This window comes from Sturnira hondurensis, unplaced genomic scaffold (genome assembly GCF_014824575.4).
Source record: "Sturnira hondurensis isolate 20B ecotype Veracruz unplaced genomic scaffold, ASM1482457v3 Scaffold0006505, whole genome shotgun sequence".
NCBI lineage: Eukaryota > Metazoa > Chordata > Mammalia > Chiroptera > Phyllostomidae > Sturnira > Sturnira hondurensis.
Window position 1 is genome coordinate 4646520 of NW_028079136.1, and position 21253 is coordinate 4667772.

At 45.1% G+C, this 21253-nt stretch overlaps 1 protein-coding gene across 1 annotated transcript in view; it reads right to left on the reverse strand.

The window, feature by feature from the left end:
- Nucleotides 1-14064: 14064 nt before the first annotated feature.
- PARVA (parvin alpha) overlaps nt 14065-21253 on the reverse strand; it is a 154192-nt gene continuing 147003 nt past the window's right edge. The window contains exon 13 of the mRNA XM_037050056.1: nt 14065-14444. Within this exon, the coding sequence (XP_036905951.1) occupies nt 14368-14444 (77 nt within the window). The 3' untranslated portion in view covers nt 14065-14367. The remainder of the gene's footprint in view (nt 14445-21253) is intronic.

Here is a 21253-nt window from a genome sequence, read left to right on the forward strand (position 1 = left end):
GAGAGACTTGGTCTGCTGGCTTCTGGGGCTGGCTTGGGCTGCCCTTCCCCAGCCGAGGAGATGCAGTGCCTATCCACGAGTACTTGTCCTCTGCCTGGGGCTACCAGAAATTCTGAAGCCAAAGCTGAGGAATTCGAAGCATGTATGACTTAGTGGGATTGCTCCAAAACAGCAAGCTTCCCTAAAGAGCCTTCTGGAGTTTATTGTGGTTGCTCTGGCTCTTGGGTCCTGGCCAGGGACTCTCTGTGTCTCACTTTTCAGGGCCACCCTCTGGCTGCAGGGCCTGGGGGCCTCTGTGAGGTTGGCTGGGTAATGTGTGGGTGTTCGGAAACCTTGCTGCCAGCCCCCAAATGAGAAGCACAGAGGCTGGAGTAAGAGGGTTCTCATCCTTTCTAGAGGGTCATCATGGCCGCACCACTGACAGTAAGCTCTCTGGGTTTGCTCATCTCCCACATGACTTGGTACTGCCCTTGGAACATAGGGTTGTGGCTTTTCTAGAGGACAATAGCTCTACCTGAGCAGAACAGCATGCTTTCTTATAGTGGTTGTTTTCTTCTCTGGAGTTTGAGTGGTAGCTACTATCTTCTGATGGATTCTTCCTCTTTTCCTTACCCTGTTGTAGGTAACTGGCCCAGGAGTGGGCCTCTGATCCAAACAGGGGTGGTGATTAACATTATTAGGTACTTAATTGGAGTTTCGTATTGGTTCCTAGGCTATAAATCTTGTGCAGTGACACAATGACAAATAGCTTTCTTTTCTGTATCCCTGCCTCCTTCCCACTCCACTGCAGACATCAGTGGTCTATGTAAGGGAGCAGGTTGCTGGATTGATTAGTCATGTCTGCCATAGGTATGCAAGGAACAGAGTAAGCCTGAGGCTATTTGTCAACCCTGGCCTTATGCTTGTGAGAATGACAATAGCAGAAAGAATTCAATCTGCTGTGGAGCTTTCAGCTTCACTGAAGGTCCACAGCCACACTCCCATTCAGTTCTCTTGACAAGCACTGGGTTGTAGAATGGTCCCGCTCCGTCTGGGATGGTTACTCACGGTTAGAGCATGGTTTCAGAAGGGAGGCCTGCAGAGGGTGAGGTGGAAAGGAGATGCTGCTTGTGTCAGGCAGGCGGAACCAAACCCAGTACTCGGCCTACGACAGGTCCCTCTTACATGTCACCACAGACAAAAACCAGAGACTCAGAGAGGTAGAGGGGCATGCCCAATAACACGGTTAGTGATTGCCAGGGCTTGAACCTATGTCCTTTCCTCTAAGTAGAGGTTCTCAGGGCTTCTGGCTGTTCCTAAAAAATGTGCTTGTGCCCCTTTCTCTTGGCCTATCCTGGGTGTGTAACTTGACTCTCTAACAGAGCAAGAAAATCTAAGAGGGGATAGTTGCTGTGTGTGGCTTGATTTCTTTTCTCCCAGGAAAAGCCACTTTGAAATGTGATCTCATTGAGTTACTGTAAATACACATCAATGTGGCACCTTTAACTTTTCAAAGATCATGTGTGCAGAGGCCAACGTGAGTAATCTGGGCTGCGAATGGAGGAAACAGCCTTTCTTTCGCTGGAGCTCATTCCAGCAGGATCGTAGGCCACGCGAGTGGTGTTGCACACTCTCCTCTCCGTCAGGTGGCTGGGGGTTGGGGGGGGCTGGACTGTGAGTCAAGACTGCTGTCCTCACGTTTCTGCAGTTCCCCATGCTGGGTCTGGTGACGTTCCCAGCTGCAGACCCGAGTGTTGGCCCCTGACTGGGAGACCGGGGTGGTAGGAGAGAAAGAATGGGGAGGGTGGAGGTAGTAGGGTTCCTGCGCAGGCAGCAGCTCAGCGGCCCTGGAAAGGTTTGGGTATTAAAGACCCAGAGTCTAGCTGGAGCACCTGGGCACTTTGATGGTAGCACCTCTTCCCTGGCTCTTAACCCAGCTTGCAGGCCTCCTACCTCAACCCCTGCCCTGCACGGCAATTCGCTGGTGGGCTCAAAAGGCTGGTCTGGCCAGTTCCCTTTCCAGGCCTATCAGACCAGTCAGCCCACTCTGTGAACCTGCCACCTCCCCCATCTCAAGCTGGGCTTGCTGTCCGGGCTTAGCTCCACCTGCTGGAGTCCCTCATTCCCTTCCTGTGATAGCTCAGCAGCTCTGGCTGCTCTCCTTGGCCCAGCACAGGTCAGCTGTCCCTAGTATACGTAGCCTCTTTCTCTACTTCCAGCTACATGCTTGTGCTCAGCCTGTCTCCTGCTTTCTGCCCAAAGCCGGACAGCTCCCCGAGTTCCCAGTCCAGGAGGATGACACGCCATTTCTTTGCTGGAGAGGAAGTGAAACTTCCTTGGGTGTTCACCCCTGTGCCTCTTCCCAGGGCACCTCAAATAGCCAAGTGTTTGGTAGGAAATGATGCATAATATACCCTCAAAAGAATATCTTTGGAGTTTTGTTCTTTGTTTCTTCATTCTATTTCAGTCTCCTGCAGTCAGTTTAGGAAAGCCCCACCACTCCTGCTCTGCCAACTAACTAAATATAAATAGATAAAGTCAAGCAGGAACACAATATCTCAGAGGTTAAAAGAAACCTCAATCCACCTTTGCAGTCAAACCCCATCAACGTGCTCTTGGCTTCTGTCTCCAGTCCACGTGGGCCTGAGGGAGCCCGGGTTATAGGCTCATGGGGGCAGTAGGGAACTGTGGAGAGGATCAAGACTTCTGAGTCTCGACCAGAGCTTCTCTGTACATCTGTTTTCTTTCCTGTAAACCAGATAATGATAGCACCTACCTGAGGGGCTGCTGAGGCCTCTGTAGGAGCCTGGCCTGTTCTGGTAGCTGGCGAGTCCAACAATGTTTGCCTAACAGTTTTCCTTTACCGCTAGAGCTCCTCACCGAATCACGGCCTCCTGCGAAGAAATGGGCTCGGAGCTGAGCTTTCCTGAGAGGGAGCATTCCTCCGCTTGCAAAGCATGGGCTACATTGGACATAACTAAAGACAGGCTGATCCCAGAGACCAGGGGCTTCGCAGGATCGTAGCTGGGATTGTGTTGGAAGGGGTCAAGACCAAGCAGAGGCAGCGTGGGAGATGCGGCCCAGTTCCATGTGGGGTCTGAACTGGGGGTCAGGTAGAAGTAGCAGGCTTCAGAAGTCACTAGAGCATTCACACATGGAGACAAGGCCATGTTTGTTTTGTCCTTTGCAGTATTCTCCTGTACCTAGCACACTGCCCGGCACCATACGCAATGTTTAAATGTTTATTTAATGAAAGAAGAACGAATGAATGAGAACCTTATTGGTCAGAGTATGATTGTTTCAGGAGTTGCATTTAAAAACAAGGCAAAGGAGAGCAGCTGCTGGCAGGAAGCAAAGCTTCTCTGGCAAACAGACAGGGCTGTCTCTATGCGAAGACTTAGTGACTGGTCAGGGAGGACAGATCTGGATCCTAGTAGCTTTGAACAGACCAAGGGCTTCTGGTCTGCAGGCAGTGGAAGCCACTAAAGAGTGTGGGAAAGATTGAATTCAAGAGGTTAGGACCTGAACTCTGGAGCTGGGCTGCCTGAGCTCAGAGCCCAGTCCTGTTACTTACAAGACATGTAACCTGTGTCAAGTCACTGAATCTCTGTGACTTTATATTCTATATGTAAAATGAAGATGGAAATAATACCTACCTTGTAGGGTTGTTGAGATGATTAAATGAGATTATTTGCATGAAGTGCACAGTGTAAGTGCTCAATTAGCACCACTGTTAGTGCTATTTGAGATAGGTGTGAGATTATCTGAGCTATGTTTCAAGAAATTTAAGCAGTGAATGTATACTGAATGGGTTAAGCCAAAGGGACACTAGTTAAGAGGCCATTGTAATATCCAGGCATGAGAGGTTGATGACTAAATAGGGGAGTAATTGGGGGCCTGCAGAGCTGGGGATCGATGCAAAGCAGATGGTTCATGAAGAAGCAATCAATAGAACTGATTGGCTGTGTTGGAGAGGGAGGTCAGAGGTGGGGAGCAGGAAATTCAGAGCTCCCTCATGCATCCGAAAGGAAGGGCACCGGGCAAGGCAATGGCACCTCTGAATGAGACAAAGGCTGTCAAAAGAACAGGTATGGAGAGGATAAAAATTCAGTTTGGGGTGTGCCCAACTGGACTTGGGGTAGCTCATTCATGAGAAGATCTTGTAAAGCTGGACATGCTCAACTGGATGGGTGAGGTGTAGGGCTGGAAGGAGAGCAGGTGGTGGTAGAAGCCAGGGAGAGACAGAAAGAAGTATGGGAGCATTCACATTTGGGGACTGGAAGGAGGAAAAGAGGCCATCTAGGAGCCAACCGAGCCACAGCTACAGGCTGGGAGAGAAGCAGAAGAATGTAGTGTCTCTGGAACCTGGCAGTCGGGGTCCTGGAAGGAGGCCAGCCAAATAGACGCTGACCACTCAGAAAACAATTTTGGTTTGTGGAAAACTAGAAGCAGATTTTGGGGGGTCCGCAAAAGAAAGGAGAAAGGGAGAAAATGAAATCAGCATGGATCTGTATACTTCCAGGAGATGTCTTGAGGAAAAGTGAGCCAGAGCAGAAGATGGAACGCAGGGAGAACTGACTCGGAGCAAGTCTTTTTCATCCTAAAAATCTGCATGGCTTTGAAGGAAAGTCAACATGCTGGAGGAGAAAGAAGCTGGTTCTGGAGAAGGCAGGTGGAGGAGGAGGCAGCATGAGAATTGAAGTGGGAAGAAGTGAGAGGAAGTGAGAAGACACATTGAGGTGCTATGGGAAGAATATGAAACAGCTTTATTTTTTGGTGAAAGTAAAGGTAAAGACATAGGGTGGAGAGGGTGGGATGAGGGGCATGGTGAGAAGGTAGGGAATGGGTGTTTGTGGAGATGAAGGCAATTCATGAGAGATGAGAGACCTACAGAAGTTAGGGAGCAGCAAAGGCAATTGCAGGATGACTGAATAATTAGCTGGTATGTGTCCATTCTGTGATTTTCCTGCAGAAATTCATGCTGGAGAACTTGAGTAGAGACACCTACCAGTGGGATTGACCAAAAGGTGATTTGGAGAAGTGAGAAGACTTTAAGTGTGAGGACAGAGTCAGATGGCTAATAGTAGAGCCCAGACTGGACTTGGGGTTCTTGAAGACTATTTGGAATCTGTGGGAAAAAAGACAGTGATTTCCCAGCACCAAGCACAACTTTAGAAAGATGACCCCAAGCCTCCATTTGGCTTTAGGGTGAGTTGTGTGGTTTTTGAAACACCAAGTCAGTATGGAACATGAAGTTGCTGATCCTGGAGGGCAAATGCCCCTATAGATTACAGGCAGCGGGGGCTGGAATACTTTCTGGGGGAATCTAACAAGGGCCTTCAAAGGCATCTGGTGCTATCTCATGTCACTGAACTCTTTCAAATGAATTGCATCTGCCACCCTCATTAGGATGGAAGAATCCATTTGAGAATGGGATCAGGGAATCCATCTGATCCCATTTTGTGCACAGAATGGTGCTGAACCCAGAGCAGGCATCCCACGAACATTCCCTGACTTCGCTGCATTCTGATCATGCTCAGTTTAGGGCCCCACCCAAGACGTTGGTGAGGGCTCTTCTTGTCCTGTGGTGTTCAGGGTCCCAGCCATGAGTGCTAAGGCAGGCCCATACCACCAAGGGCAAGAACACTCCATGTGTTCTTGGGGGATTGGAATCATTCTGTCTAATATACATCATAATACAGGATGTGTGTTACTGACAAGTCACACTGAGGGCATGCAGGTCAGAAAATTATTTAATTGTGAATTAAAATGTGTGGATGGGTGAATTTTGTAGCTAATCTGTCAGGTCCCCCCACTTAGAGCGGTTGCTGGAGACCTTGGTCTCTCACAACCAAAGACTTGGTCATGGGTCTGGACAACACACATTTTCAATGCAGAAGGGTAGGATGTTATGAGAATTAGTTGGGAGAACCAACGATGACAGTGGTACAGGCTCAGACACTGCACAGAGAATGCACCTCCCACCCACCGAGTGCACCACATCAACCAGGCTCCAAATGGGGAAGAGATGAGGGGTCTACGGCCTGGGGGACCTCGCTTAGTGCATGCTCACTGGTCACCGCCTTTCTTTAAATTGAATTTAGTGGGCTGACATTAGTTAATAAAATTATATAGGCTCCAGTTATACAATTCTATCGTATATCATCTGTATATTATATTGTGTGTTCACCACCAAAAGCCAAGTCTCCTTTTGTCACTATTTATACCTTTTTTACCCTCTTCTATTGGGTTGGCCAAAAAGTCTGTTATATTTTTTCCATATGATGGCTCTTGCAGTGCTTAGTTGCCTTTAAGTTCATTAAAAAAAACTTTGTTAGATTGTATTGTGACAACTCTCATATTAGCATGCATTAAAAACAATTGATCAAAACTGGCGAATTTTTGTGCAGCCATTTTAATATTGAAGATGGAAGAAAATGCATAACATTTTTGGCATATTATGCTTTAAAAAAAGTAAAAATGCAACTAAAACACACACACAAAAAGATCTGTGCAGTGTGCAGAGAAGGTTCTGTGACTGATTGAACATGTCAAAAGTGGTTTGAGAAGTTTCTTGGTACTGTGACATTTCTTAGTTACTTGACATTTTGGCCAAACAATTCTTTGCTCTGGGGATGTCTTATGCATTCCAAGATGTTTAGCAGCACCTCTGGCCTCTGCCCACTCAAAGCCAACAGTGGGAGATAGCCAACATACTCAAAATATCCAAATCAATAAAGTTATTGGTGACAATGAAAAATGTGTCTTTCATTTTATGGCAAAAAAACATAATGGACTTTTTGGCCAACCCAATACTTTCTCCTACCCCCAACTGTTCATTATTTTAAGCCAAATGTCCCCAGTTCCATGACAGTTTATATTCTCTAATATCCTGACAGATAAGGAAATTGAATAAACTCTGAAGCTCGAGTGGGAGAAGGCTTCCTTCTGGAAACTGCTTTTCAGAAACATGGGCAAATGTTTGCCACGGGCAGGTAATGTGTCTACAATCAGGTAGTGGGGCCATTGTCAGGGTTTCTAGGAAGACATATAAGAGCCTGACAGTCGTGCAGCACCAACCCTGGCTCCCATACCGAGCAAACGTGTAGCAGACTAAATGTCTATTGTCCTGTCCAACTCAATAAAACACGGCACTCTTTAAAGCAGTTGCCTTAATGATGTTTGTGTGTCTTGGAATGCCGCCTTGGGCTAGCAAATTGTATCTGAAGATGTGAAAACATGGAAATCGATAACAAGAAATGAAAAGTCTGTTTCACTGATAAAACATCATTTATCTTAATCATTGGAGCGTTTCAGAATTTCCTAAGTGTCCCTATAAATGCCAGCATCAAAGCTAGCGCCTATGTATATGTGGAAGACCTAGGGGGACAGGGCGAGAAGACAGACAGCCGAGGACACAGCTTGCTAAGGAGAGACGTCTTTCTGCGGCAGTCGCTTACTGGACTGGTTTCCAACCAAGAATCACCCAAGTGGGGCTTTCAAGGCATATTTCTGGCATTTGAAAACTCCCAGTGAAAGTACTATACCTTCCTATGAGAGCTTTTTCTCAAGACAGTGTGAAGAAAAGGTGACCCACTTTTGGTAGGCTGTATAATTTAGTAGGCATTATAACAATACTAATTCATTGTAATTATGTGAATTGGGAAAATGAAATTATCCTTTTACCTCCAGGAAGCCCACACCTGGTCCTGGCCCCAGGCTGGATGACAGTATCTCTCCTCCTTACCCCCAGCCTCATCCCCATCAAATCTATGCAAGGATAAAACAGCAGAAGTCCTTCTTGGTGAGAAGGTTGGAAGCACTGGTCCCCAGGGATCAGCTTTCTGGCTGCTAGTCCTCTCTTTTCCTTTGCTTCACACATGCAGCCTCATCCAGTCTTTGGGCTCCCTTAGCTCTCCCCAGAGGACCACGCTGTGGAGAGGTTGGAGGTGGTGTAGGAGCTCCTGCCCTCCTTGGAACCCCAGGGAAGTGAAGGGTTAGGACGGCCCTTTGGAAGCACACCCAGGCTGCCGGTGTACGCTTGAATCCAGATTGGGGAAGAACAGGGGCTGTCTGTCCTGGTCTCCTTTGCTCTCCAGCCCCTACCTTGGCATGCAGATGGGAAGGGGAGGTCTGAGACTCCCGTTGCTGGCATAGCTTTCTCCAAAGATTTCCTACACAATGGCCAGAAGGCTTTTTTTTTCTTGAGTATTTTTTAAATTAAATTTTATTGCAGTGACACTGGATGATAAAATTTTATAGGTTTCAAGTGTACAATTCTATGACACATCATCTGTATATTGCCTTGTGTACCCAGCACTGAAAGTCAAGTCTTCTTCTGTCACCATGCATTTGTCCTCCCCTTTACCCTTTACTATACCTCCCCCTATCAGCCCTCTTCCATTTGGTGATCACTATACCGTTGTCTGTGTCTACGAGTTATTGTTTACCTTGTCTGTTCATGTCTTGCTTTCAGGTTTATATCCCACATTTGAGTCCCTATGGTTTAGACAGGTTTTTTTGTTTAACATACATTGCTTCCCATTTTTCTTACGATAAAATCTGCAATTCCCTGATACCTCTTCTCCCCCGCCCTCTTTGTACTCTAGGCATCCCGGGTCTCTGCTAGCCCCTCCAGGGGCCCGAGTCTTCTCCTGACTCAGGATCCTCCCTGTGCTATTCCCGTGAAAGGCAAGCTCTTCACTTGAGTAGCTCAATGATTCAGGTGTGACTTTAAAATGAGACTTTGCCAGAGACCATCTTGACTTCGAAATCTATACGAGATCTCTTTTATAGTTTTTTGTCCTTCTCCACAGTGGTCATCACAAGTTGTAAGTATAGGATAATATAGGATAATAGGTCCTTGAATGATGTTGTGTCGTTCGATGTGGTTTCACTCTAAATTGATCGGGGACAAAACGGTTTCTGGGCAGGGCCGATGTCTGTGTGAAGGTGGCATGTTCTTCCATGTCTGGGTGGGTTTTCTCTAGGGACTCCGGTTTCCTCTCACATCCCAAAGATGTGCACGTCATGTGAATTGGTGTGTCCCAGTCTTGAGTGAGTGCGGGTGTGTGCACGGAGCCCTGCAGTGGAGGGGTATCCTGTTCTGGGTTGGTTCCCACCTTCTGCCCTGAGCTGCTGGGAGAGGCTCTGGCCACCTGTGACCCTGAACTGGAGTAAGTGGGTTGGCATTCTCTTCCCTGTTTTTTATTAATCTTTCTTAACTGTATGTATGGATAGCCCAGATTTATCTCATTGTTTAATATTTGGAGTGTTTGGGGTCTTTATTTAGAAGTTTAGTGGTGTTTTTGTGACAAGAAGTATTCTGTTGGAACTTAACTCTTGTATATATCAAATAGCCTATGGCGAAATTGTTTTTGTCATGTCATTTTACTTAACGTTTCTTAGCATTCCAAGACGATTAAAGTCACTAAGTGAGAAATGACTGTATCATTGTTTTGAGATTATTTTTCTTGCATTTTCCCCATTAGACTGAGCTAGACGAGCGCCTCCCTTGCCACTGGACACAGCCCAGCTGACCCGCGGTAGACACACAGCACACACTTGTTGATACTCTGGCTGCATGACTACGTGAGTGACAGTTCCAGAGGGTGCCCATCCTGCAAACTCCTCAGGAGGCAAAGAGGCCCCGTGGTCAAACACGAGTGGGACATACCCTGTTCTGCTTCCCCTCGGAGAGCCCTAGTACACATTAGTGTAGTAAACTTAGGGGTTCCAATGAGAAAACAAAGAGTGAAAAAGAAAACCCAAACTGTAGAAAGGGAGTTTAATTTTCTTTAGCTTGTTTCCCAGACTTATTTGACTATGGCATCTTTTTTTCACTGAACATCTATTAACATCCTACAGAACGGACTTTGGGATGCATCACTGGTGGCTTTCTGCCCAGGAAGCCTGAAACTCTCAAGATTGGCAGGCTTGGGGCGGGGGCTGTGCATCCTGCACTGAGCCTCCTCACGGTTCCTGAGGTCACCACAAACACAGTTACACACATGTGGAGTCGCCACCACCACAGTAAAGCGGGAGTGTGAGAAATTGTAAAAAAAATTGGAGCTGGCCTGGGTTTATATTTTTTATTTTAAAAGATTGTATTTATCTTTAGAGAGAGGGGAAAGTTGGAAGAAAGAGAGGAAGAGAAACATCAGTTAATCGCCTCTCATGCACCCTGCAACTGGTGACCTGACCTGCAACCCAGGCATGTGCCCTGGCTGGGAATTGAACCGGTGACCTTTTGGTTCACAGACCAGTAATCCACTGAGCCACACAGTGAAAAGCGAGGGAAAACTATGTAGAAACTTGTGTTAGCAGATACAATCTTTGTAGGCATGACAGTGAGCCATTCATACACACTAACTTGTCTCTCGCTGAGACCTGAACCTGCAAGTGTTGGGAAGCTGGTGTGTAGATGTAGGTCTCTTAGCTGGTTGGTGAGTCTAGCTACTGCTCAGCATTTGCATCTCAAGGCAGTTCTTTTGTTCTCAGTATCCACGGGAACACTTCTGAATCTTCCAAGAGACCTAAGTGAATTTAATGGGAGGAGATTGCATGTAATACTAACATTAGTGAAGATTTGAGGACAGAACCCTTTTGCATACCTAGGGTGTTCCATGTAGGTAGGGTTCCTGAGGTGGGATTGTATTAAAGGCAGTGGATCTGAAATTGCTTTTGGCCAGCCCCTACTTAGGCAGGGCAAAACTGCCTGACCTACCAACTTTGTCTGGTTTCATTTTCCAGTGGAAAAGTAAATTAGTGATAATTTGTGGGCAGTGGATTATGTATATCTTTGCTTTAGCACTGGAGTGTAGATAATTCATATCTGAACCACAATGTATACATGTCTTAGAGTTCCAGTTATTGGAAAATTACAGCCTCAGGATACTGCTGATGCAAATAAGCTTCAATATACTCTGTAGGGTTAACCAGGCAACCCACAACAAAATACATTGATAATGATAAAGCTAAGCTAACAGTATTTCCTAATTAAAAAGTACCCAGAGTAGCAAATGCAAATTGTAACCAACTCAGGCATCTCTGATGATGTGCTGGTGGAGTCCTTCTCCCAGATTTTGGAAATGTCAGGTCTGTGCCTCACACATGGAATGGGGGCCTTCTGACCGCACAGAGCAGCCACACCTGGCTGCTGCGCTTGTACCAGAACACTGCAGGGGGCTTAGGCGAGTGCAGGTGTACTCGCCTGATGTACAAATGAAATCTCGATCCAGCTGCACACCACTCAACATAATAGTCCAAAGGGGGACTTGAAAAAAAAGTTTCAGTTCAGCACACACCGAAATGGTCCTGGTAACACTGCCCTGAGACCTACTTCCCACCCCAGCAGGTCTCAGGCTCCAACTCTGAAATCACCCTCTAGGCCGCATTACCGCCTTGGCTGAGGCTCTCATTTCCAGCTCAAGCAGACCAGAGATGGGCCTTTGGATTTACAAAGTGCTCAGATTCTCATTTTTAAAATGTGACAGGTTTTAATACTCAGTGTAAAGAAATCCCCAAGATATAACATTAAGTGAAAAAAGCAATGTGCCTGCCAGGAAAAATGCTACTTATGTAAAAAACCAAAAACCGAAACAAAAAAAGAACAATTTTATATGTATGTTGATGCTTTTTATGGCTGGATTATCTCTGCAAGTGAATATAAGAAATGGATCAAAATAGTTGCCTCTGGGAGAGGTATTGGCTGCTGGGGGAGAGGAGGGAGGAAAATTTAGTTTTTCCTGGAGATACTCATTCATGCTTCTTGAATTTTGTACCATTTATGTATTAACTAGTAAAAATATCAATTAATTTAAATTCAGTAAAGGAAAAAGTAAGCCTATAAAGACTTGATTGTTGTCTTTTTTATTTTTATTTATTGATTTTAGAGAAAGGGGGAGAAAAACATCAATTTATTGTTCCCCTTATTTGTGCATTTACTGGTTGCTCCTTGTATGTGCCCTGACTGCAGATTGAACCTGCAACCCTGGCGTATGGGGACGATGCTCCAACCAACTGAGCTACCTGGTCAGGGGTGTTTTTTTTCCTTTTAAGAGAGGAGGGTTAAATTTGGTTTATTTATTGTTCTGATGCCTTTCCCCCCTCCGAACCATGGCTGAGTAGTTGGGCAGGGGAATCTAACGGAAAACCTCTAAATGAGAAGATAGGGTGGTAAGAGCAGGCCCAGGCCCAGGGATCCTGGCCTGAGCTAAGGCCTCGGTCTTGAAACGCACAATCTGATAAATGAGACCTGTGTTAAACTTCCCAAGTGTTCTGAGATGTTTTCATGCCGCGTATTTGTAAAATACAAAAGGAGTGTGTTCTTTGGTCTGCAGGCCCGTACTGAATCCACTGAGCTAAAAAGAAGTGCTCTTAATAAGAGTGCATGTTACACTGTACATTTGAGAAAAGAAAAAAAAAAGACAAAAGCAGAGAGAAAATTAGCATAGGAAAACATGTTTAAATGTATGCATTGATCTTCTTTCATCCCGCCTCAGTATTGCTCCAGGAGACAAAGCAATGACATATTTTGACGTGCTATCGGGAATTTAAAAGAGAGCAGGCAAATACTGCACTACTTAGTGTTTCCTAGTGAAAAACATAATGTTTCACTAGTTATGTAAAAAATGATTGTATGCTCTTCCATAAGTTAACATAAGAGTCCATTGTCTTTATATCTTAAGTGCTCATTATGCTGAGTAACAATTCTTTCTTAGAGCAAAATTTCCAAAGAAATATGTAGTATCTCTAAATTTCATGGGTTCTGAGTAAGAAGGAAATGTTTAGAAGCTGGAAGAAAACGTTTTGCACAATACGGGAGGCCTAACTCTTGGTGGTGCAAACAGAGATCCCAATGAGTTCCTCAGACTAGAAGTGGGCCTACAGTGGTGATGAATCCGACACAGACTTCTGGAGGCGGTACACAGGCTGTGTCCATCTGGCATATTTGGGAAGGTTCTATAATGAAGATCCATCAGTAAGAGTTATTAATTATCCAAAGACCTTGGTCAGTTTACAAAGACTGTGAACCCCACAAGCCCTGTCCCTCTGTCTGAGGGCATTTCCTTATTGTTAAGTGTGCAAATATTTTCCCCATGTGTCTAGTCCTCCTAGTCACCCTGACTTGAGCCCCTTTCCTATTTGCATAGGGCCCAGCAGCCTGGGACAACTGGAGCCTTGTATGTCCACGCTGGGTTTGCAGAGCACGGATACAAGGTCACCACAAGCCCACAAGTAGCCCACGCAAGGAAACCACTCAGCTTGGGTCTGAATGACTTACATTTCTCCTCGCCTGAATTAGCCGGTAATTGCATGTGGGCAGACTTAGCCAGAAACGGTCTCAATGACCAATTAGAAGGCAAAAAGGGGTTCCTTTCTTTAAAGTTCAAGGGTCTCTGGTGAAGAGCCCTACTTCCCAAGCCAGGCTCACTCACGTGGGCTGTGCCCAGCTGTTTGTGGTGCTGGAGTATATTGTACATTTGCCTAATGATAATGAATTAAGTGCTTATTTTGCAGGAAAATATAGGGCACTTCCATTACATGCAATCAGGCAAAAAAAAGCTGTAAAATGTGCCACTCCATTAATTTTAAAAGAATCCTTCCCAAATGTCACCCTGAAACCAGAGCATGGGGTTATTACGAATCTGAAGGAATTAAGAGTAATTTTCATTTGTACAAAGGAGTTGAGGGACATGACTCCTGACACACACACACACACACACACACACACACTCTTAATTGGGTTAAATTTGACTTGCCAATTTTAGTGGGACTCACTAAGCCCTGACCTGGCCTGTATGGTGGTGAGGTCAGGGGGCTCCTGTCTTTTTTGTGGGTACAGGTGCACACACAGACACAATGATAGGATGTGCAAACAATGTGACGTAATTGGCTTGTTATCAACAAACATGTTGTTCAAAGAGGAACAACAAATGCCATCTCCTGGCAAGTCACTTTACCTTTCTGATCCTCGCCTGTAAAAAGGGAGCATAACCTCTGAGTCCGTGGAAGTCCTGAGGACAAATGAGTCTGAGTATGTCAGAGCATTGAGTGTGGCGTCTGGCACATAGTTTACACCCATGAAATGGTAACTGTTATCTTTATTTTCATCTCCTGTAGGGATCTCTTGGGCCTAGGCTGGTCCCCAAATCACACTGAGGAAGATCTGGACCCAGCACCAGGACCGGGACGATTCTTCTAGGCCATTGCTGGGTGAGACCGTGGGACCTGAGAGGTGTGGGTCAGCCCACTGAGTTACTGATCACTTTCTTTCTAATTCGGTTCCCACCATCTCTGGGTGGGAACTGGACTCCTGGGAGAGCACAGAGCAGAAAACAGGGATAAGCGGGTCAAGGTGGTTTGGAGGACAGTCCCGTCTGCCCCTCACTCCACGTTCCGGTACTTGGTGAAAAGGTTGTACAACACCCGCAGTGTGGATTTCAGGTCACAGTTGACGATGTCTGTATAGAAAACAAAAAAAATATGCTATGCTTCAGTGGGGCCATGTGGCCTAAGGTTGGCAGCTTTTGGCCTCTTCCATCCACCATCCACTTTGTGTGCCTAGCATGGTCCTGCATGGGTGTCCCCCTCAGCCACAGAACATCCTTCTGTGCCCCAGAAGAGCTCCCTGACCTACTGAGAAAGAGGAGCATCCCCCATAGGATGACCGAAGGCCAGTGGGTGTTGGAAGGTGGATGTTGAAGCGAGCGGTGAGAGTCCAGAGCAGGGGAACAGTGAGGAGCAGAGGTGCTGGGTGTGGTGTATCACCGCTCAGTAAAATGAAGCAGACCCCAGATGGTGCAGCCTTCACCCTGGAAACAGCATCTCCCAGCAACAGGGGTGCTGCCCTGGCCCTGACTTTGCCCTAAGTCTCAGGCTCCAGGAATCCTTCACCACAGGTCCAGCCCTGAGTGGTGGGAAGGAGGGCAGGGCCTGAGGCTGCAGTGGGGTGAGGTAGTCAGTCGGGACTACTTGGAGGGCCCTGGAGGACACAGTAGCCCACTTGGCAGAGAGTGCTCAGTAAGCCTGTGTCCTCAGGGGACAGAGAGTTTCACATTAAGGATAGAGAGCAAGGCAGTTGGGTTTGAGGCTGGGAGTTGGACAATATTTTCAGGCGAGTTCCAGCATGGGTTCCCAAGCTTTTATACAACTATTTCTTCTGTGCCCTCCTTCCCTCCCTTCCTTTTATTTAGTGGTCATCTTACTCTCTGGATGTCCCTCTTAACCTCTGCCAGCCCCTCCTCCACCCCTCCCCATGCCCCCCAAGGCCCCTATGCTCAGGTCTTGCACTCACTCCCTTGTGGGCCTTCCTCTGAATGACCAGAGTGGAGAAAATATAAATGAAAAAAGGAACTCAGCCTACTAGTCAGGAATGCACACTAAGGTAATAAAATCATAAGAAAAAGAAAAAATAATTAAAAAGGCAAAAGCCTATAAAAGCCAGCAGAGTGGCTAACTTCAGGAAGGAAGGAGAGGATTACGTTCTGAAAAAGCAGGTTGGAGGGAACCATTGGGAGCTGGGTGACTCTTGCATGGTGGCTCCTGGGCTAATATTTCACTAACCTGAACATTTATTTTTGATGCACCTTTCTTTCTGCAGATGTGATATTTTTCACAGTAAAAATGATTAAAAAGACATCTAACAGTGCAAAAGGTCAGATGAGGTAAATGATGAAAGAAAACACACATGCTTTGGGATTCAAAAGTGAGAGAGATCGGGCTGAGCCACTGGGAAAAGGGGGTGGGGAAAACTCCGGCACTCAGCGACACCCCTGTCTAGGGACACGGACCCCTCTGACCAGGCAGAACAGAGGCTGGTGGCTCCGTCAGGCTGAGTGGTGGCTCTCAGGCCTTAGTCTTGGGACCCTTGCCCATGTAGGGGCCACAGCCAGGTGCACCCAGGCCCCAGGTCCTGCAGTGATGAGCACCCACAGGGCTGGGAAATCTCCTCAGGGCTCCTCCCTGCCCTTAGGTCCCCTCCTGTATGCCTCTCCCAGGCCTTATCCCAGTCGCAGGCTGACCCTCTTCCACCACCGGTGGGCTTGGACTCAGCTCCAAGTTCTGTTGACAGACCAGAGGCTCCCAGGGAGCATCTGCAAGGCCTGGTACTCAGTTTCCCTTTTTGCTCCCACCTTGGTTCCTGCCTGTGTCTGAGCCACCACCTGGGCCCACCCACTTGTTGAGTCACTCCTACACCCTGGGGGCTGATTCTTCTTTTTCCTGATGGGCGTGGTGTTTCTTAAATTCCCCTCAAGTCAAAGATTAGGAAGTTATCCCAGGTAGAAACTGCTAGAAAGCCAGAGAGGAGAAAAAGTGAGCTCATCAAGGGAGTGAGCATGAGTGATGTGAAGGTGGGGTGGTACTGGAGCCAGGGCAACAGGCTCCGAACTGGGCTCCTCAAAGCCTCTTGCCTTCTCCAACCCATTCTATCCAGTGTAGCTGGGCTGTTCCGCCTCTGGGTATGGTTCAGGTTCCGAGGAATTAAAGGTTATGGAACCTGGGCAGCAAAAGTCATCTGGGATGCAAACCCAAAGTTTCCAGGGGATTTCAAGGTACAATAGAGCTTTGAGTATCAAACAGCATGGCAGAGCGTGTTTTCCTGACCTTAAAGCCATTTTGCCCTAAAAAAAAAATACTTCTACCACAGCCAATTCGATTTTGAAACACCCTCAAAGAATGACCCACATTGGCATGTTTCATGAAGTCTGTAGCATTTACTGCTGAACCTCCCTTTCCAGGGAGAAGCGCAAGAACCAGAGGGAGTGCTAGGGCACACCTCTCCCAAAGCACAGTTTCATAAAACACCATTTCAGCTCTCTTTACGCACTGGAAAGTTTCAGCACGGGCATGACGCCCGGTGTAACAACAAATAAAACAGATGTGTTTTTCCATTCCCATTGGTCAGGAAGTTTCATATTAAGCAGCTCAATAATTGTAGGAGAAATGTCATCAATATGCTATAATACCCCTATCTATTAGTTGATACTGGGAAACTGTCTGTCCTGGGGAAAATAAATGCCTGAAAACTGAAGAATCAGAAGGAGTACTTCCAATCTGTAACCAGGATGTTTCACAGGAAGCAGCTCAAGAAAACAGGTAGAAATGCTGGCCGGAGCTCTCCCACTACCCTCTGCTACCCGCAGGTACGGTGCTTGCCATCTGGCCAGAGGACACGCAGGGTCCATTCCTAATGGCATTAGGATGCTAGAGTGGCCTAGCCAGGAAGAGAAACCCTAAAGGGGCACCAGCCTTGCTAGAGGTCATCCTCTAACAAGGTGACCAGACACTAAAAACAAGGCGACAATAAGTGAGGATAAATGATAGCACTGAGGTCTGGAATGAGGCATGAAACAGGGTCCCAACCAACATTTCACAGTCCACCTCTCTCCTCTGGGCTGCCTGCTTTCTCCCCAGCTTCACAGGTAAAGGAATTCTCACAAGATATTGTCCTCAGCCCTTTTCGTTTCTTGGCACGCTCTCCTGGTGTTCCACACTGTGGGCGAGTTGGCTGCCAGCAAGTGGAAGACTTCCCACTATATAATCACACTCCCCGTTTCTCCCCCAACTCTAGTTCTGCTAGGCCAGCGCCTAGGTGTCAATATCAAGGTTTCCAAAACTGGCATCGCCATGTCCCTCCCAAGCCTATTTTCCCTCCTGGGCTCCCCGGTGTGGCGGATGGTGCCCCACACCTAAACATCTGTTCTTCGCACAGCCTTCTAAATGCTGTCTCTGGAACAGAGCTCTGATCGTACCACATACCTGCTCAAGCACATTTCTAGACACACGCTGCCTACAAAGTCTGCACTTTCTGCCTTGGCCTCAGGTCCCTTCGGAACCTAACACCGGCTTCATCCTCATCAATGACTACTCAATTCATACTCTTAATAAAATGTAACCGCTCACATTCATTATGAGGTTCCAGGTGCTGTGCCTGGATAATCAGCTGATTTATCAGGCACAATAACATGTAATCCTGTAATGTTCATGTCTCTAGGAGTTCCATTTTTATAGCCATGGAAGACAGGCTCAGGGGGGTAAGCTGGCCAAGGTCACGCAGCTGGTGGGGTAGGGACTAGACCCAAGGCTGGCATGGGCTTGGCCACCTGCTCTGCTGTCTCAGTAACCGAGCCACTCTCTGTTCCCCAGGAAGGACTTTTGCTTGCAGCAGCATCCTGTCTGGGATGCCCACTGCTCTATCCTTTCTCAAAGTAATTTTAGCAAAATTTAATTACAGCTGACACACAATATTCTATTAGTTTTAGTTGTACAGAAGAGTGGTTAGACATTTATATAATTTACCAAGTGATCCCCCTGATAAGTCTACATGGCACTATACACCGTGAATTACATTATTGACTATATTCCCTATGTTGTGCTTTACATCCTCATGACTATTATAATTACCAACTTTTACTGCTTTATCTCTTCACCTGTTTCATCCAGGCCCTCAAACCCCCTCCCATCTGGCAGCCATCAGTATGTTCTCTGCATCTATGAGTCTGTTTCTGTTGTGTTTGTTTACTTTGTTCTTTAGATTCCACCTATAAGTGAAATTATATGATATTTGTCTTTCTCTGTCTGACTTATTCCAGTTAGCATCCATATTGTTGCAGATGGTAACAATTCATTCTTTTTTTCCTGGCCAAATAAGTAAATATCTCACATCCTCTTCATCCAATCACCTTATTGACGGGCGCTTAGGTTACTTCCATATCTTGGCCGTTATGAATAATGCTGCAATAAATATAGAGGTGTATATATCTTTTTGAATTAGTGTTTTAGATATTGGATAAAAACCCGGAAGTAGAATTTCGGGGTCATAAGGTATTACTGTTTTTACGTTTTTGAGGAACCTCCATGCTGTTCTCCATAGTGGCTGCACCAATTTACAGTCCCACCCACAGTGCACGAAGGCTCACTTTTCTCCACGTCCTCATCAACACTTGTTTGTTGATTTATTGATGAAAGCTGTTCTTATTGTTACGAGGTGACATCTCATTGTGGCTTTAATTTGCACTTCCCTGATGATTAGTGATGTTGAGCATCTTTTCACATGTCTGTATCTTCAGAGAAATGTCTGTTCAGATCCTCTGTCCATTTTGAAATCAAATTGTGGTGGTTTTTTTTTTCCTTAGGTATTAAGTTGTATGAATTCCTTATTTGGATGTTAACCCCTTATTGGATGTATTATTGGTGAATATCATATCTATTCAGTAGGTTTTTTCATTTTGTTAATGGTTTCTTTCACTATGAAAAAAACTATTTAGATGGAATCCTATTTATTTTTTCTTTTGTTTTGCTTGCCTGAGAAAACACATCCAAAAAAAAATATTGCTAAGAGTGCACTGCCTATGTTTTCCTCTAGGAGATTTATGGTTTGGGGTCTTGCATTTAAGTCCTTAATCCATTTTGAGTTTATTCTTGTATATGGTGTAAAAAATGGTCTTTTTTTTTTGGCACCTATCTGTCCAGTTTCCTAGCACTATTTATTTAAGAAACTGTCTAGCCCTGGCTGGTACAGCTCAGTGGATTGAGCGCGGGCCTGCGAACTAGACAATCGTGGTTCGATTCCCAGTCAGGGCACATGCCTGGGTTGCAGGCCAGTTCCCAGCAGTGAACGCATGAGAGGCAACCATACATTGATATTTCTCTCCCTCTCTCCTTCCCTTCCCCTCTAAAGATAAATAAACAAATAAATAAAAAGAAACTGTCTTTACCCTGTTGTACATTCTTGCCTCTATTGCCATATGTTAATTGACCATATAGGTGTGGTTTTATTTCTGGGGGTCTCCTTTCTGTTCCATTGATCTATATATTTTTTTATGTGATTACCATGTTGTTTTGATTACTATAGCCTTGTGGCGTAGTTTGAAATCAGGTAGCCTGTTATTTCCAAACTGGTTCTTTCTCAATATTGCTTTGACTATGGGATCTTTTGTGGTTCCAATAAATTTTAGGATTATTTATCACAGTTCTGTGAAAAATGCTATTGTCATTTTGATAGGGATTGCACTGAATCTGGAGATTGCTGTGGGTAGTATGGACATTTTAATGATATTAATTCTTCCTGTCCATGAGCATGGCATATCCTTACATTTATTTGTATCTTCTTAACTTCCTTTCTTCACTCTCTTATAATTTGCAGAGTACAGTCTTTGGCATCCTTGGTTAAATTTATTCTTGGGTATTTTATTCTTTTGAATGCAATGCAAATAGAATGGTTTTATTAATTTCTCTGATGGTTCATTATTGGTACATAAAAATTCAACTGATTCTGAAGATTTTGTGGTCTGTTACTTTAGTGAATTCATTTATCTAATAGTTTTTTGTGTGTGTGTATGAAATCTTTAGGATTCTCTCTCTATAGTATCATATCATCTACAAATAATTAGTTTTATTTTTTCTTTTGCCAATTTGGATTGGCAAAAGTGGACATCTTTGTCTTATTCCTGATCTTAAAGAAAAAGCTTTTAGTTTTTCACCACTGAATATGATGCTAGCTGTGGATTTGTCATAGATGGCCTTTATTATGATGACACATATTCCATTTATCCTCACTCTGCTGAGAGTTTTTTATTATAAATGGATGTTGGATATTGGCATGTGCTTGTATTGACACGATCATACGACTTATCCTTCATTTTGTTTATTGGGTGTATCATATTAATTAATTTGCAGAATTTGAACCTACCTTTCATCTTGAGAATAAATCCTACTTGTTGGTATATAATCTTTTTAATGTATTGTTGAACTTGGTTTGCTAACATTTTAAGGATTACTGCATCTATAAGGGATTCACAAGGGATACTGGATTATAATTTTCTTTTTTTGTAGTGTCTTTGCCTAGTTTTAGTATCAGTACAATGCTGAACTTGTAAAATGAGTTGAGAGCCTTCCCTCCTAAAATTTTTGAAATATTTTGGTATGAATAAGTATTAATTCTTTTTGAATGTTTGGTAAAGTTCATCTGTGAAGTCATCAGATACAGATCTTTTGCTTGTTGGGAGTTTTTTTTTTATTACAGATTCAATTTTATTAGTAGTTATCATCAATATGTTCAGATTTTCTATTTCATCCCCATCCAGTCTTGGAAGCTTGTATGTTTGTAGGTATTTATACATTGCTTCCAGGTTGTCAAATTTCTTGGCATATAATTATTTGTGGTATTTTCTCATACTTTGTATTTCTGTTGTGTCAATGGTCAGTTCTTCTTTTCATTTCTAATTTTATTCACCACCCTCCTCTTTTTTTCTTGAAGAGTTTTGCTAAA